At 41.0% G+C, this 19,217-nt stretch overlaps 2 protein-coding genes across 3 annotated transcripts in view; both read left to right on the forward strand.

Moving 5' to 3' along the window:
- The first annotated feature begins 3,562 nt into the window (after positions 1–3,562).
- LOC139378825 (high mobility group box 3a) lies at positions 3,563–10,956 on the forward strand. The gene is made up of 5 exons (XM_071121352.1): positions 3,563–3,641; positions 7,056–7,285; positions 8,080–8,219; positions 8,974–9,148; positions 9,493–10,956. Exons 2-5 carry the CDS (start codon positions 7,136–7,138, stop codon positions 9,649–9,651), a joined length of 624 nt encoding a protein of 207 aa, XP_070977453.1. The 5' UTR covers positions 3,563–3,641; positions 7,056–7,135; the 3' UTR covers positions 9,652–10,956.
- Positions 10,957–14,390: 3,434 nt separating this feature from the next.
- The window catches only part of LOC139378826 (arrestin, beta 2b), an 80,637-nt gene continuing 75,810 nt past the window's right edge, over positions 14,391–19,217 (forward strand). For both annotated transcript variants that reach the window (XM_071121353.1, XM_071121354.1), the window contains exon 1: positions 14,391–14,645. In XM_071121353.1, coding sequence (XP_070977454.1) covers positions 14,623–14,645 — 23 coding nt within the window. In that variant the 5' untranslated portion in view covers positions 14,391–14,622. The remainder of the gene's footprint in view (positions 14,646–19,217) is intronic.

The following is a 19,217-nucleotide window of genomic DNA, read 5'->3' on the forward strand; positions in this document are numbered from 1 at the left end:
AGGATGTAGACGTTTAATTACCCTACAGACTACAGCTGCTGCAGGATGTAGAAGTTGAATTACCCTACAGACTACAGCTGCTGAATGATGTAGAAGTTGAATTACCCTACAGACTTCAGATGCTGAATGATGTAGAAGTTGAATTACCCTACAGACTACAGCTGCTGAATGATCTAGAAGTTGAATTACCCTACAGACTAAAGCAGCTGCAGGATGTCAAATTTGAATTACCCTACAGACTACAGCTGCTGAATGATGTAGAAGTTGAATTACCCTACAGACTACAGCTGCTGAATGATGTAGAAGTGTAATTACTCTACAGCTACAGACTACAGCTGCTGCATGATGTAGAAGTGTAATTACTCTACAGCTACAGACTACAGCTGCTGCATGATGTAGAAGTGTAATTACTCTACAGCTACAGACTACCGCTCCTGCATGATGTAGAAGTGTAATTGCTCTACAGCTACAGACTACCGCTCCTGCATGATGTAGAAGTGTAATTACTCTACAGCTACAGACTACCGCTCCTGCATGATGTAGAAGTGTAATTACTCTACAGCTACAGACTACAGCTGCTGCATGATGTAGAAGTGTAATTACTCTACAGCTATAGACTACCGCTGCTGCATGATGTAGAAGTGTATTTACTCTACAGCTACAGACTACAGCTGCTGCATGATGTAGAAGTGTAATTACTCTACAGCTACAGAATACCGCTGCTGCATGATGTAGAAGTGTAATTACTCTACAGCTACAGACTACAGCTGCTGCATGATGTAGAAGTGTAATTACTCTATAGTTACAGACTACAGCTGCTGCATGATGTAGAAGTGTAATTACTCTACAGCTACAGACTACAGCTGCTGCATAATGTAGAAGTGTAATTACTCTACAGCTACAGACTACCGCTGCTGCAATATGTAGAAGTGTAATTACTCTACAGCTACAGACTACAGCTGCTGCATGATGTAGAAGTGTAATTACTCTACAGCTACAGACTACCGCTGCTGCATGATATAGAAGTGTAATTACTCTACAGCTACAGACTACAGCTGCTGCATGATGTAGAAGTGTACATACTCTACAGCTACAGACTACCGCTGCTGCAGGATGTAGAAGTGTAATTACTCTACAGCTACAGACTACCGCTGCTGCATGATGTAGAAGTGTAATTACTCTACAGCTACAGACTACAGCTGCTGCAGGATGTAGAAGTGTATTTACTCTACAGCTACAGACTACAGCTGCTGCATGATGTAGAAGTGTAATTACTCTACAGCTACAGACTTCCGCTGCTGCATGATGTAGAAGTGTAATTACTCTACAGCTACAGACTACAGCTGCTGCATGATGTAGAAGTGTAATTACTCTACAGCTACAGACTACCGCTGCTGCAGGATGTAGAAGTGTAATTACTCTACAGCTACAGACTACAGCTGCTGCATGATGTAGAAGTGTATTTACTCTACAGCTACAGACTACCGCAGCTGCATGATGTAGAAGTGTATTTACTCTACAGCTACAGACTACCGCTGCTGCATGATGTAGAAGTGTAATTACTCTACAGCTACAGACTACCGCTGCTGCATGATGTAGAAGTGTAATTACTCTACAGCTACAGACTACCGCTGCTGCATGATGTAAAAGAGTAATTACTCTACAGCTACAGACTACAGCTGCTGCATGATGTAGAAGTGTAATTACTCTACAGCTACAGACTACCGCTGCTGCATGATGTAGAAGTGTAATTACTCTACAGCTACAGACTACCGCTGCTGCATGATGTAGAAGAGTAATTAGTCTACAGCTACAGACTACAGCTGCTGCATGATGTAGAAGTGTAATTACAGCTGTGCAGCACTACCAATGTATTGATGGCTCGACCTATTGCCCATAATCAATTCCTATTGAATTATAGCTTTATAGCCCTTTTCTCAGATACCAGAGGCTGTTTCTGTTGCTCTACTGTCACCTTTGGTCAAAAGCATAGAGAAAGGAGCAAGGGAGCAAGTGATCTATGACAAATCATGCAAGTTTTTGGAAATGGAACGGAGACCAAATCACATAAATTTAATTGTGGAGTTGGATGTGTGCCATTCCTTCACCTTGGGGATCAGATACCGTTTGGGTCTCTTGTGCAGTGTGTATGCAGTCTTTTGGTCCAGCCCTACTATAACACACATAGCACACCTTAGGGTAGGTGTAGCTGGAGGCAGTAGGGTAGCTTCTCCCTACTACAGCACAACTGGGTACAGCTCCCAAAGAGGACCATTGGCCTCCCCTGCTTTAAAACAACAATGCACAACTCCAGCCCATGAGGGTTGCATGCAGTCCTGCTGATTTTCATATATCTTCCTTCACCAGCACTTCATTGATCAATATGATTGATTGGTTGAAGAGTCTAAACACCTGGTTGCCATGGTAAAAATATATCTATGATTAAAAGGAAATGGCGAAAATCAACAAACACTGAAATATGTGCATTTGCTTTAAAGGGACAGTTCACTCAAAATGGTGTGGCCCACAAGGAGTAGATCTGGAGGACCCTTTAAAGGGATAGTTTAGTCGGAGGTAAAACATGTATTAGAGCATTTTCCTGAAGAGACCATTCCACATAATCTATTCTATAGATTCCACTATAAGCAATAAGAGAAATCTTCAGGTCTCAATCTCAAATTAGTGAGAAATATAGGCACCATCTAACTACATTTTATTAAATGATTACAACATGGTAATTATCCTACAGTGATTCATTAAATATGATAAACTTGGTGGTTCGAGCCCTGAATGCTGATTGGCTGACAGCCATGGTATATCAGACCGTATACCACGGGTATGACAAATAATTTATTTGTACTACTCTAATTACGTTGGTAACCAGTTGATAATAGCAATAAGGCACCTCGTTGGTTTGTGATATATGGCCAATATACCACGGCTAAGGGCTGTGTTCAGGCACTCCTCGTTGCGTAGTGCATAAGAACAGCCCTTAGCTGTGGTATATTGGCCAGAATACCACACCTCCTCGGGCCTTATTGCTTAATTATCTATAGGCCTAACTCCAATAAACTATACATTTTATCACTACATATGAGGTAAAATACAAAACTGTAGTACAATTAATTCATTATCGTATTATGTATATCCATCCTTTGTCAATCCAATGACTTTACAGGTGTGTTCAGATCTGTATCTGTAGCCTACTGTCCTATTTGAACCCATCACCTGAGAAAGAACGCTGTCTCCCAACATCTAAAAAGATCTCCCATTGAACCTCTATGTCAGCATACAGCCTGTACCCATACGCACTAACAGCACACACTGCCTACCATCCTCACCCTGTGAACTTATTTCTATACTAGTCTAAAACTTTTCTCAGCGGCTCTTTTTCAAAGGGGTGGGTGTGACCAGGCCTCCGTGACGACCAATAACGAACGAGAAATCCGGAGCGCGTGTGAAGACACGTCCAATCAGCAGTTTGGGAGGCTATTTTGAATCGACCCGGCCGCTAGCCAATCAGGCCGTTCTCGTATTGAGCTAGCGCGAGGCTGTGTAGTCTACATGGGGATAGAGAAGATAGGGGAAAGGCGAGACTGTAGGATTCCAGAATCCAGACTGACTGATCGTTAACAATACAGGTACGTTCCACTGTTATGTTATTCATAACGCAATAATAACATGACATTAACATTTATTTTTATTTTTTTACTTTTCCATTGGAATACCTTAAGAATATTGTTTTGTGTTAAATTAGATTGTAATTTTAATCATTTGAAGTAAGATTGTGTTATTTTTAAGTGTTTATGTGGTATTTTAGTGCAATTATAGTTAACATGTGTTTAGATGTTATTCATCTTGCAAGCAAATAGTGTTTGATAATTTTCCTCCCTATAATGTGTGATGTGTTGTGTTATTGACAGAAATCTGCCGAGAATGTTCTTGATCTATTTTATTATCGTTTACAGGGTCATTTACCATAACGAAAATGAACATGTCACTGTTGTTTCGTTGACTCTGTGTTTTTTCCTGATTTTTAAAGTAACCAAAAGTTATTAAACTGTACATTTTCTGAGGCTTGTATTCCTCACACGCATCTCTGCTGTGTGACACTGAATATGGCTGGCTATAGCCTGTCTACGAATAACACTGTCCTTCTATTGCGAACCAATTTCGATGTCATCTACATAAATACTCGTACATTTTCAGAGGAAATGTTCGTTTTCCGCCCAACTTTATTATCTCTATTCAACCATGTAAAGAAAATGTGAATGTCATCGTCGAAAATTAGTTTTGGAGATTTGTATCTTGCTTAGTCAAATGATCGCTCTCACCATGTAGTAAAATGGCTGGCGATTTAAACCATTGAAGAGAGGCAGTTCTAACACGGAGAAGGGACGGCGATTTTTTTAGGAAAAAAACAATTTCCTACGGACGAAAAATACCGCTCTTTATCGTTTTCCATTCGAAATGTTTATCTCTAACTTTCTGCCGTAAAGGATTTTTATTTCCCCCCTTTTTATTCATTTTTGCAACTTCTCGCTTGCACCAGGATGACTCACATAAGAAATGGCTGGCGCACTGTCTTTGTTAACGGATAGCAATGCACCAAGCGACCGTCAGGGGTATAACTTCGGAAAACAGTGAAATGTCACGAAATACGCATTGCCAGTTTTACTGTTTTAACATGAATAAAAATAACCGTCTTTATTTTATCTGACTACGTTGTTTTGTTTTTAATTAACGGTCAAATTCAGTCGTTATAGCCCTTGGAACCGGAGGTGGTGTGTATCGCTTTGTCACATAGTCAAGCCCATAAGCCTTCCTCTCGCTAGACCTACAGAAGCCATTTTATTCAATGGGAGCTCCAGCGAAGAACAGCAAGCTCTCTTCGCCTGTATAGCAGCTAGTACTACCCAATACAAGGCGCTATGAACTGGGACTGAAAGCAACCGAACGGAGCGGCGAATTAAAACCAGAAAAAGTAATACATTTTTGGGCAAAGTAAGATCGAGATATGCAAGAAGGTGGAAAATAAACAGGAGTTTCTCTCATGAGAACGCATTTCACAAAATGGAAGATGAATAATTCGCGTTGATGACCTTTGTTTTTTCTCCGTCCGTGTAGTTGAAGCTTCTCATTCTATCGCAACATTGTAACCAGAGTCGGAGCGCTCGCTATACTATAGCTTGTATGAAGAGAGTAGAGTTCGCGTTGCGTTGGGCGCAGTGAAGTAAAGTTTAGGGGAGCTGAAAAATATAAAATGAAAAGCCTGAAAATGGCTAATGACAAGGAGGTGGGCGGTGGCGAGAGGAGAATATGGCGGGGCATCCTTATTAGATTGAGATTTAATGTAAGGTATTTTGTAAAAATTCTAAAATCCTTTTTAGATTCGAAATCGTTTTTTTTCTTCCAATATTGAATTTATATCAGAGTATGAATTCACATTCCTAAGAGTATGAATTCACATTCTTAACAATGATATCATATTTCTCAAATAGTTAGTAGTTAAATCATTTTAAGTATTTTTGAGGAATTAAAATAAAACACTTTAAATAATGCAATCGTATTACATTGTAATTACATAGTACATTGTACAACATAATAACAAATCAAAAACAGACATCAGAACAGCACACAGACTCCTAGATACATTTTTAAAAATACAAATAATTTCCTTAATTCCACATTTTCCTTAATTCCAAGATTCCAAGATTTCTTCTTCAGTGTCACACCCACAGAATGCTAATTCATTTCAACCAATTCTAATTCTATTTGGAACTCATTCCGATTTTATAACTCATTCTAAGTCTAGAACTCATTCTAATTATATGGTTCCACCATACTATGAAGTCGACCTTCACTTGGTGGCTAATGATGTTAAATGAATATAATAGATGTTGCGTAATCAAATTATGTCTAAATTAGTCAATTAATTTTTACAAACCAATATAGAGACTTTAACAAATGTTATCAAACCTTGATTGAATAATCATAAAAAATTAAAATGCCATGGCCAATGTACACTGAACAAAAATATAAATGCAAGATGTAGTGAGCATTTCTCCTTTGCCAAGATAATCCATCCACCTGACAGGTGTGGCATATCAAGAACGGATTAAACAGCACAAATAATTACATAGGTGCACCTTGTGCGGGGGACGATAAGAGGCCACTCTAAAATGTGCCGTTTTGTCACCAACACTATGCCACAGATGTCTCAAGTTTTGAGTGAGTGTGCAACTTGCATGCTGACTGCAGGGACCTTCACCAGAGCTGTTTCCAGAAAATGGAATGTACATTTCTCTACCATAAGCTGCGTCCAATGCCGTTTTAGAGAATTTGGCAGTACATCCAACTGGTGGCAATTCGAATGCACAGAGATACCGTGACTAGATCCTGGGACCCATTGTCGTGCCATTCTTCTGCTGCCTTCACCTCATGTTTCAGCATGATAATGCACTGCCACATGTCGCAAGGATCTGTACACAATTTCTGGAAGCTGAAAATGTCCCAGCCTACATACTCACCAGAAATGTCACCTATTGAGCATATTTGGGATGCTCTGGATTGATGTGTATGATAGCGTGTTCCAGTTCCCGCCAATGTCCAGCAACTTCGCACAGCCATTGAAGAGGAGTGGGACAACATTCCACAGGCAACAATCAACAGCCTGATCAACTGTATGCGAAGGAAATGTGTCGCGTTGCATGAGGCAAATGGTGGTCACACCAGATACTGACTGGTTTTCTGATCCATGCCCCTACCTTTTTTTTTTAGGTATCTGTGACCAACAGATGCATATCTGTATTCAAAGTCCATAGATTAGGGAAATCCATAGATTAGGGCCTAATTTATTTATTTCAATTGACTGATTTCCTGATATGAAATGTAACTAAATTGTGACATGTTGCATTTATATTTTTGTTCAGTATTCTTTGTCAGTTTCATCACCTGATAAAAAAAATATATATTTTGTTTACTTCCCCAGCAAAAATCGAACCACAGCATTGAATGAACCGATAACCATCTTCTCTCCACTCTCCCCTCTCCAGATACGGACCCAATCAACCACCTGACCAATTAACCAATAAACGAGTTACACAACGCCGCTAGGCCCCGTCCAGTGACCAGGATGGCTAAAGGCACCCCTGGGAAGCCCAAAGGCAAGATGTCTGCCTACGCCTACTTCGTTCAGACCTGCCGGGAGGAGCACAAGAAGAAGAGTCCCGAGATACCTGTCAACTTTGCTGAGTTTTCCAAGAAGTGCTCTGGACGATGGAAGGTGAGAATAGAATATAATAGAATAGATTTTTATTGTTCTTCCGAGAATGCGATTGATTGTTGGTGGATGGGATTGATTGTTGGTGGATGGTTGATTCATTGATGGGTAGACAGATGATTGGTTGATTGATTGATTGTTTAATTGGTAATTGATGAACGATGATGACTTTTATTTTTCTTCAAGAGGGAATTATTTTCACAGCTCACAAGTCACTGTATAGACATGATGATGACCAGATGAGTTGATTTTTCGAGTTTACATCTCTTAATACTACGTAGTGCACTGCACATGTTTGGTTATTGGGACGGAGCTAAATGAAATTCAATCATTCTTTTGTTTCCAAATCTATTGTTCCCATAAAGGACACGTTTGACAAACCAGCTGGTAGACTACAAGCTGGTTGGTACTGTACAAGTCAAGAATGGCAAGTTATTTGGTAACGAATGAGCAGTTACATATTCCCCACTTTAGGTGGCGCAACAAGACCACACATGTACTCAATGATGTCATGCTGACTTAGCATGCAATGTGAATTATGTCAGCAATTATATTTCCCCAAAAAATTGCAACAGAAAACACAAAAATACTGATGTCTTATATTGAAGGACACGTCCAGGTAGCCCCTCAATGGTACAGGGTTAAGTCTATTTGTCATGTATAAAAAATACAATGAAACGATCACTTACAACATGCATAATACTTTTTTTTGTTTGGTGCTTAATGAACACAACCCGTGTGTCCGTCTACTGGTGGGAATGTTTTAAAGTGGTATAAATGTTATGATTTTTTTGCAGACTATGTCTGGCAAAGAGAAGGGGAAGTTTGAGGACATGGCGAAGCAGGATAAGGTGCGCTATGACAACGAGATGATGCACTTTGCCCCTGGCGGCAAGAAGGGAAGGAAGAAGGACCCTAATGCACCAAAGAGGCCCCCGTATGTACCACACACACACACACGCACACACACACACACACACACACACACACACACACACACACACACACACACACACACACACACACACACACACACACAGTATGCATACCCCTTGACCTATTCCACTTGTTGTTGTGTTACAGCCTGTTACACCCATCTACACACAATACCCATAATGACAAAGTAAAAACAGAATATATGATATGTGGTAGTCATTCCAAAATCATGTTAAACACTATTGCACAAAGAGTGAGTCCATGCAACTTATTATGTGACTTGTTAAGCCATTTCTTTTGTAATATTCCACTTTGACATGATGGGTTATTGTGTGTAGGCCAGTGGCATTTAGCACATGTTTACTCCTGATCTTATTCAGGCTTGCCATAGCAAAAGTGTTGAATACTTATTGACTCAAGACATTTCAGCTTTTCATTTTTTATGAATTTCTTCAAATTCTACATTATGGGGTATTGTGTGTAGGCCTGTGACACAACATCTCAATTTAATCAATTTTATATTCAGGCTGTAACACAACAAAATGTGGAAAAAGTGAAGGGGTGTGAATACTTTCTGACGGCACTGTACATGACTGGACGGACAGACGGGGGGACAGACAGACACGCAACACACTACTTAGCTCGTGTTTATATCACATAAGACGTCACATCACCCAAAATGACAAAAGAAAATCCATACGGGTAAATAAATGAATATTGTACCTTTTTTTTAAAAATTTTACCTTTCTCCCTAGATCTGGTTTCTTCATCTTCTGCGCGGACCACCGGCCCAAGATCAAGGCCCAGCATCCCAGCCTGGGGATAGGGGACGTGGCCAAGAAACTAGGCGAGCAGTGGAACAACCTTACTGATGCTACGAAACAGCCCTACCTGATCAAGGCCAACAAACTCAAAGACAAGTATCAGAAGGTAGAAGAACACCTGTGTATTAGTTATTGAATTAGTGCTTTTTTAATATTCAGATCCTCTTTCATTTAGGATAAGCTGCTCTTCCTTGGGGTCCACACAGAATACAATACTAAGCAAAACAAACCACACGCCGACAGAACCAAGATGCTATACCTCTCTATGGGTTCATCTCGAAAGGAGATAAGGGGAGGAAGCCACCTTAGAGATGTATCCATATAGCTTGTAAACTTCATTCAGATAGAAAGATGGTAATATAATATGATACTGATAATAACACATTTGTCTCCCTCCCTACTCTCTCTCTCTATCTATCTCTCTCTCTCTCTCTCTCTTTCTCTCTCCAGGACGTGGCTGACTATAAGTCCGGTAAGGGGAAGGTGGGTGCTCCGAGCATGGTGATGGCCCCTAAACCCATGACGAAGAGTAATATGGATGACGATGATGATGATGACGACGAGGAAGACGAGGAGGAGGATGAGGAGGAGGAGGAGGATGACGAGTAGACCGACCGCGTTCTGTTTTGTGTGTTGTGTTATTATGATGAAGATGATGACGACGATGGTCATGATTATTAAGTGATGCAGGGTTTTTTTTTTCAGTTTGAAATGCGATTTGTAGGGTTAGAGGAAGAAACACTGGTGATATCTTTATGTTGCTTAATTACGTTGCTCCGCCCCTGCCACACTTCCCTCCTCTCCACTCTTTGTTGTTTTGGCTTTGTCACTATGTTGATTTTGTGTAAACCGCTTATGCAAAGTTCTCTATGTAACACTGAGTCCAGTTAAGAAGTTGAGACTGTACTTTACCTCGGCAACTGTGATTGAACTCAAAGCAGATCCCTAATAATCCCCCCAACGGCTGTGTGTTTGCACACATGCACGTGTGTGTGTGTTACTGTGTCCATTTCACCAGCACTGTCCAGTGTCTTCCTCAAAACCCTCATAGCATTGTCACTATACTGGGTGTACATTGATTCAACGGAGAAGCATTTAAAACCAGTAGTAGCATTGCGGCAAAACATTCTGTTTTTGGCTGTGTGCCCCAAATGGCACCCTAATCCCTATACAGTGCACTACTTTTGACCTGGGCTCATAGGGAATCCCATAGAGCTCTGGTCAAAAGTAGTGCACTATATAGGGAATAGGGTGTCATTTGGGAGGCAGACCGTTTTTTTTTTTTAAGAATGTGCAAGGTGGTGTGTTACTGTATATGGTTGATTTAGACTTAGTCCTTGTTTTTCCCGTTTAACAAAAGAAATGGAGGCCTCCGGATGTAAGGTGATATCAGATTGCACATATCTAGTAGTGGTGTTGTTGGTGTAGCTAGGTGGCTGTGTATGTAGCTGTGTGTTGGTTGTTGCACCAGGAAGTGTTGTAATCGTGAAAGTCGAACTCACTGTTCAACAGCCTCCCATGTTAACAAACAGTCATGGCTGGTTAGCTAGTGCACGCCGGCTAACAGTAATTTCACACTACAACTCACTCATTGTCTGGGGTAATTCCTAACTTCCATTTAAGTCAAATTTTCACTTAGTCATGCAACAGAGGAGGGTGGATACCACCCAACCAACGGTATATAATGGAAACTATTATCTCCCTTTTGGCTAAGTGCACTTTTACTATTAACCGTTCGTTCATTGTTACAAGATCTTCTCATGGTTTAAAACACGACACATTGAGTGAAAAAGCACGGCTGTTGACTATTATAATAAACCTGTACTTATCTGTATCTAAGAGGAATTTTTTTCTTTTTTGTATGTTTTAGAAGAGCTACGTTTGCTATTATTATTAAAGTATGACATTTTTACACGTGGTGTTATGTATTAATGATTTCCATCCAAACCATCTAAACTTGCTCCACACTTGTCTGCCAAAAAAGTGAACATCCCTGCCTATAACATATGTATTATTATTTAAATAAGAGTTGTCTGGATATTATAACTAAAAGTTGATCAACAATAAAGAGAACATGATTTGCCCTTTGAACTCTATACTTTACTCTTAAAATAATTATCCTGCTGGTCAGATACCTGACTTATTCCATCTCAACCTCCAGGGTTGACAACCGAATATTCTAACAAATAATTACAACTTCATATTTTTTACATTACACGTTGTTGATTAATCAATGTGATATAGGTCACTCTCGGGAAAATCCTAAAATTCACCTTAAATCCCTAATTTTGACAGGTAAATCTGATTTTACTCCCACATGTCCTACAGTGTTATTATCCTCTTGACAGTGAAATATATTGGGTCTGTATTACCACTCTCTTTAAAGGGATATTTCACCCAATATTACAAAATGACACATTGGTTTCCTTTTCCCTGTAAGCAGTCTATAGACAAGTTATGACAGCAATCCATGCATTGGCTTAGTTTCCCTGGCATTGTTTCCACATGCTAACGTTTTAGCATTTGCGGCGCAAATCCCATTCAAGTCATGGGACCGATATTAGCATTTGTCCAAATCATCCGAAAGTATCTCCAATTTCTTGTGAAGCTCAACAAAGTAATTTACAGATGTTTTGAGCATGTGAGAGAAATGCTAATATCGGTCCCATGACTTGAATGGGATTTGTGCCACAAATGCTAAAAGATTTGCATGTGGAAACAGTGCCAGGGAAACTAAACCAAAGCATAGATTGCTGTCATAACTTGTCCATAGACTGCTTACGGGGCATTTAGTAATTTGGGTGAACTATCCCTTTAACCACAGCATTGCACAATCCACAGAGTGACTCCCTTAAACAATATACATAGCTCTCAGTAGGGGTCCACAGGTCTATTGTTAGGCAGCGTTGACATGTTTGGATAATGGTATTAATTGGGTAATAGAGTATGTACTATATGAATGGTGTCCGCTGGGTCACAAGGGGGTATTTACAGGGTTGTTTTCAATGAATTAAAGTGGAAGACCCTTGCTTCTCTCTCTAGGATAAGGGTTGTGGTTGAGGCTAAAGTTCGGGTTAGTGAAGAAAATGGACTAGGGCTAGGATGGACTGTACGTTTGGGACTTCTCTGCCACCGTGTCACGTCCGTCAGAATGCAACGAAGGAGATGGAGATGAGGAAATCCAGGTTTGGTGGTATTTATTACTCGCACAGTTGAACAATGCAGGAACGAACGGAGCACGTGGGGTAGGGTTTGGTTGGAGGTTAGGGTGGATGTGAATAACAAGGATGTGCTTTAGGGTGTGGCTTGTAAAGCCTTGGAGGTGGATGTGGATAACACGGATGTGGTGTTCTGGAAGGGAGATACAAAAGGGAAACATTAGGGACACAACATAAGAGGTGCATGAATCATAAAGTAGTACCAAGTGAACATGGGGAGAATGTGAGCTTAACATGAACTTTAAACTGAGGAGACTACAAACTCATACCTAGAACAAAGGAGCCATAGAATTTTGCAAGTTGTGGACACGGATATACAAAGGGATATAACATTGGGCAACAAGTATGTATTATTAAGGACTTCTTCAAACAGTATAATAACAAAGACTACTTACTTCATCCTATCAGGCACAATGGAAGGAGGAAGGATAGGACCACCCACAGGGCCACCTAAAGCATCACCGAGCATTAACTGAACTGGTAGGTAGGATGGAGCATGCAGCTTATTATGGGGAATGAAAGGGGTGAAAAATGTAGAGGAGAGTGGAGTGGGAACAGGTGTGGATGGAAGGGGAGTGACCTCGGGTAATTGGAAGCAATTGGAGTCCTGTAGGGGTGCCATGACTCTTCACAGCAGTTAGGGTTGAACTAGGATGTAGACATGAAGCTAGGGTTAGAGTTAGGGTTGAATCGGGGTTGAAAAGGTAGCACACTAACTCCATCTCCAACTCCAACCCTAACCCTAATACCCCACCACCAGCACCACCACCACCACCACCAACATCAACAACAACAACAACAAATAGAGCTCCCCATCTCTGAATTCCCATTTTAAGCCCTCCTCTGCATGTACTGTGCCAATGATTAGCACAGCTGGGATCACATCTGGATTCACTACTTTCTACATTTTGCCGCTAGGTGGCAATAGAGCTAGATGGACAATCACAAGCATGCAGGGTTGGGTAGGTTACTTTCTGAATGTAATTGGTTATAGTTACTGGTTAGTTACCTGTCCAAAATTGAAATCAGTAATGTAAATTTTGGATTACCCAAACTCAGTAACGTAATCTGATTACTTCCAGTTACTTTTGGATTACTTTCCCTTTTAGAGGCATTGGAAGAAGACAAAAAGGATCCATCAAACGCATTTGGTGTGTCATCATAGTGATCTCTGACTTGTGGTCAGACACGCTCAGGTGGAACAAACTTAAACGTGCACCAATTTTCAATGCTGAATTTAATGTAATTTCACACAAACGCACTTATGGACGCACACAGACACACACATTTATTTTACTATCCTTGTGGGGACCAAACAATTGTTTCCCATTCAAAATCCTATTTTCTCTAACCCTAAACCTAACCCCTACTCCTAAACCTAATCCTTAAACCCACTTGTCCAAATGTTCCTTGTTTTACAAACCAAAAACATATTCAAACACACACACACACACACATGCACACACACACACACACACACACACACACACACACACACACACACACACACACACACACACACACACACACACACACACACACACACACACAGGGAAGCAGCCTTTCCAATGACAAATGATGACCGAAAAGGCTGAAGCAGATTATCCTATTGTTGCACCAATATTGATTATAAAAAATTAACTGTCAGGCCTTGCAGTGAAAGCAATCATCTAAGGAGCATTCTCTCAAGTGTCACCTTTGAAATATATAACATTCCTATATGAAGTCTATAACCTAGCCTACACTTCTATTACATTTCAATACCATATTGAAATCAGGATTCAACCCAGAAATTATGTGGTGAACTGGGGACAGGGAAACCCTGAATTCGGTTTAAGGTTTGGTTATTTTGGTTATTCCCTATGGAAATGCACGACAAACTGGAGGACATTGAATTATGATTGTGACAAGAGTAAAACAAATACATTCTGCCAGCGATTTGTTTTCCTCCTTATCGGTGACAAAAAGCCACACCCTCTTCCTAAAGCAGATTTCTAATTGGTGGGCCCGAGGGCAAGGGCGGGCCAACCTTGTTGTCGTTCACTAATTCACATGTTTCCGAAGCAGCAATTGGTCGAAGGTGGTGTCTGTCACACGGGGAGGGCGTCGCTCTGTGTTTCGCTCGCTGTCAGAACTGGAGAAGGCGAGGAACGAAACGAACTGTTCATTGCCGTCTGTAGGCTGTGGAAACGGAATTTCAGGTAGCTAACTGTGCGAGCCGGACCGAGACGGATTGGACCTCGAGCCCGCAACGGAGAGGAGGAAAGAGGAGAGAATTGACGAAGACCTTGATATCCAAAATAGCGTTCAGATTTACACAAATATTACACTTTAGTAGCACTGAAACACAAGGCCTGCGAAGATGGGAGACAAGGCAGGCACCAGGTAGGAGACGTTCTCAGTATTTTTTATTTTTTTTGGCGTTAGATTTTTTTGCGGTGATGTTTGTGTTATTTGGGAAAATAGGCAATCGAAGGGATGAAAGGGTGGCCTAGGTTAACACGCAGAGACTGGGACGTGAAGGCAGCACACTGGTCGAGTTTCCCAGCAAAGAATCCGCGATAAGAAGGGGTTAATTAAGAAGTGTGCTAGTTGGTTCAGGGGAAGAGAGGAGGGAAGGAGGGAGTGAGAATTGCAGTGCAAACGATATCATCATCATCAAATATGCTCGCAACGCATAGCCTAGCCTACGGACTTGTGGCGATACAGTTATCCAGCATGCAAAACAGTGGATCAGTTTGTCAGCTGTCAGAATTCGCATAGGGTGGGGTTACATGGCAAACAACCTTCAATACATCATGAATTCTAGCCTACTCCAACCAGCAAGTGTTGATGAACTCGGCTATTGTAACCAGCGACTTGGATGTCTTGATACAGTGTTTATAAAAATGATATTACTGTGTGCGGCCTCATCATTGTCAACGTGAAAACTCTCTTATTATTACAATGTAACCTAGACTAGACCTAGGCCGAATTAATGCAGGGTCTTACCGGTGCTGAAGCCCCTGGGTCCAGGCCCGTGGGGGCCCAATAAGCAGAAAAGATGTTAACAAAAATAAAATAATTAAGAAAATATATATACTGTTTAATTGATATGTAGTATATATGTTATACTTTTTCAATGCAATCGCCAACCACAGGAAGACTGAGGAGCCTGCTCTCGAAGAGTGTAGACAGCCTGCTTCCGCTCTGCTCATCATCACATGGGGGAGGAGAGGAGGTAGAGGGCCCATGTGGGTAATTGGGGGCCTCTGCCTTGATTGGGTAACAAACAAAAATGGTCTAATAAATAAAATGTGACTGGTTAATTGTGTGAGTCATGGGCTGGGCCCAAGAGGCATAAAATAAACTATATATCTTTTTAAATGTAATATAACGTTTTATTCAACCACAGGAGCCTGCTCTCAAGTACAGCAGAGAGCATAATTTAGCCACAGAGGATCAATAGTTTGTAAAAAAAATAAAAAATAACTGTGGATTGAGTTTTATCACAAGCACATACAGTATCTGCCTAAATTAAGGAAACACTAGCATGAAGTGTTTTAAAAGGGTATTGTACCATCCATCACAAGCTGCCAGAACACATTCAATGCGCCTTGGCATAGATTCTACAAGTGGGCCTAACCATGCCAGGAAAAGGCAACCCACACCACAACATATACTTTGTATCCTTTGTTTTCTCAAGTGTTTTCTTTATTTTGGCAGTTACCGGTACGCCTACAGTCGGAAAGGCCGCAGTTTGGGTAGCATGCGCAACAAATACAGACTAGCGCTTGTTGCGTTGTGGCCATAGCCATGTAATCCATAGAACGGTTTTGTAACTTCTTACCCTGGCAATTTGACTGTTAAACTCATGGTTACACTAGCAATGGATGACAGTCCTGGTTTGCTTTTTTCACATTTCAAAATTAAATAGCCGGGAAAAACGCACAGTTTGAAAAGCAAATGCCTACTGCTGAAAAAAGGAGACTAATCTGCCTGTAAAAGCAATAGATACATTTTTCTCAAATCCCAATTTGTAGCAAACAGCAGCACTGTTTTTTTTATAAGTATCTCATCTTGAGATAGGCTAAAGGCATCACTGTGAGTAGCATATGGCTTCATCTTCATAATTAGGTGTGTCAGTTTCTCATTGGACATTTTATTTAGTATCCTACTGTAGATTATGATATCTATATATACAGTGCATTCGGAAAGTATTCAGACCCCTTGACTTTTTCCACATTTTGTTACGTTACAGCCTTATTCTAAAATGTATTAAATTAGATATGTTCCTCATCAATCTACACACAATAGCCCATAATAACAGACGACACAGTTTTTTAAACCATTTTTGCACATTTATTTTAAAAAAAAAAGAAAAAAAGAAGGGAAATACCTTATTGACACAAGTATGCAGACCCTTTGGTCAAGGAGGTGACCAAGAACCTGATGGTCACTCTGACAGAGCTCCAGAGTTCCTCTGTGGAGATAGGGGAACCATCTCTGCAGCACTCCACCAATCAAGCCTTTATGCCAGAGTGGCCAGATGGAGGCCACTCCTCAGTAAAAGGCACATGCCAGTCCGCTTGGTGTTTGCCAAAAGGCACTTAAACGACTCTTAGACCATGAGAAACAAGATTCTCTGGTTTGATGAAACCAAGATTGAACTCTTTGGCCTGAATGCCAAGCATCACGTCTGGAGGCAACCTGGCACCATCCCTACGATGAAGCATGGTGGTGGCAGCATCATGCTGTGGGTATGTTTTTTAGCGGCAGGGACAGGGAGACTCGAGGGAAAGATGAAGGGAGCAACGTACAGAGAGATCCTTGATGAAAACCTGCTCCAGAGCGTTCAAGACCAGGGCAAAGGTTCATCTTCCAACAGGACAAAGACCCTAAGCACACAGCCAAGACAACGCAGGAGTGGCTTCGAGACAAGTTTCAATGTCATTATGGGGTATTGTGTGTAGATTGATGAGGAAAAAAACAACAATTGAATCAATTTTAGAATGAGGCTGTAACATAACAAAATGTGGAAAAGGCAAGGGGTCTGAATACTTTCTGAAAGGACGGTATATATACAGTGGGGCAAAAAAGTATTTAGTCTGCCACCAATTGTGCAAGTTCTCCCACTTAAAAAGATGACAGAGGCCTGTAATTTTCATCATAGGTACACTTCAACTATGACAGACAAATGAGAAACAAAATCCAGAAAATCACATTGTAGGATTTTTAATTGAATTTATTTGCAAATTATGTTGGAAAATAAGTATTTGGTCAATAACAAAAGTTTATCTCAATACTTTGTTATATACCCTTTGTTGGCAATGACAGAGGTCAAACGTTTTCTGTAAGTCTTCACAAGGTTTTCACATACTGTTGCTGGTTTTTGGCCCATTCCTCCATGCATATCTCCTCTAGAGAAGTGATGTTTTGGGGCTGTTGCTGGGCAACACGGACTTTCAACTCCCTAAAAATATTTTCTATGGGGTTGACATCTGGAGACTGGCTAGGCCATTCCAGGACCTTGAAATGCTTCTTACGAAGCCACTCCTTTGTTGCCCGGGCGGTGTGTTTGGGATCATTGTCATGCTGAAAGACCCAGCCACGTTTCATCTTCAATGCCCTTGCTGATGGAAGGAGGTTTTCACTCAAAATCTCACGATACATGGCCCCATTCATTCTTTCCTTTACACGGATCAGTCGTCCTGGTCCCTTTGCAGAACAACAGCCCCAAAGCATGATGTTTCCACCCCCATGCTTCACAGTAGGTATGGTGTTCTTTGAATGCAACTCAGCATGTTTTGTCCTCCAAACATGACGAGTTGAGTTTTTACCAAAAAGTTATATTTTGGTTTCATCTGACCATATGACATTCTCCCTATCTTCTTCTGGATCATCCAAATACTCTCTAGCAAACTTCAGACGGGCCTGGACATGTACTGGCATAAGCAAGGGGACACGTCTGGCACTGCAGGATTTGAGTCCCTGGCGGCGTAGTGTGTTACTGATGGTAGGCCTTGTTACTTTGGTCCCAGCTCTCTGCAGGTCATTCACTAGGTCCCCCCATGTGGTTCTGGGATTTTTGCTTACTGTTCTTGTGATCATTTTGACCTCACGGGGTGAGATCTTGCATGGAGCCCCAGATCGAGGGAGATTATCAGGGTTCTTGTATGTCTTCCATTTCCTAATAATTGCTCCCACAGTTGATTTCTTCAAACCAAGCTGCTTACCTATTGCAGATGCAGTCTTCCCAGCCTGGTGCAGGTCTACAATTTTGTTTCTGGTGTCCTTTGACAGCTCTTTGGTCTTGGCCATAGTGGAGTTTGGAGTGTGACTGTTTGAGGTTGTGGACAGGTGTATTTTATGCTGATAACAAGTTCAAATAGGTGCCATTAATACAGGTAACGAGTGGAGGACAGAGGAGCCTCTTAAAGAAGAAGTTACAGGTCTGTGAGAGCCAGAAATCTTGCTTGTTTGTAGGTGACCAAATACTTATTTTCCACCATAATTTGCAAATAAATTCATAAAAAATCCTACAATGTGATTTTCTGGATTTTTTTTCTCTAATTTTGTCTGTCATAGTTGAAGTGTACCTATGATGAAAATTACAGGCCTCTCTCATCTTTTTAAGTGGGAGAACTTGCACAATTGGTGGCTGACTAAATACTTTTTTGCCCCACTGTATGTGTGTGTGTATATATCTCTATATCCTCATAATATTGTACAATCTGTGTGTTGCTTCATTGGCCTGGGCTATTTTTTGTTTGAATTCAAGACCAGATTGATCTCAGTTTGTCAGATTAGCCATTCACACTATGATTTCTTAATCCGGCCCTGCTTGCTGCCCCACTTCATTTTTAGGGTAACCCTGAATGTCATGCACAATGCTACCTCTAAAAGCCACCAACTGTTTGTCTGTCTGTTTCTGTGGAAATACAGTGCCTTGCGAAAGTATTCGGCCCCCTTGAACTT

Source organism: Oncorhynchus clarkii, chromosome 21 (genome assembly GCF_045791955.1).
Source record: "Oncorhynchus clarkii lewisi isolate Uvic-CL-2024 chromosome 21, UVic_Ocla_1.0, whole genome shotgun sequence".
Lineage (NCBI taxonomy): Eukaryota > Metazoa > Chordata > Actinopteri > Salmoniformes > Salmonidae > Oncorhynchus > Oncorhynchus clarkii.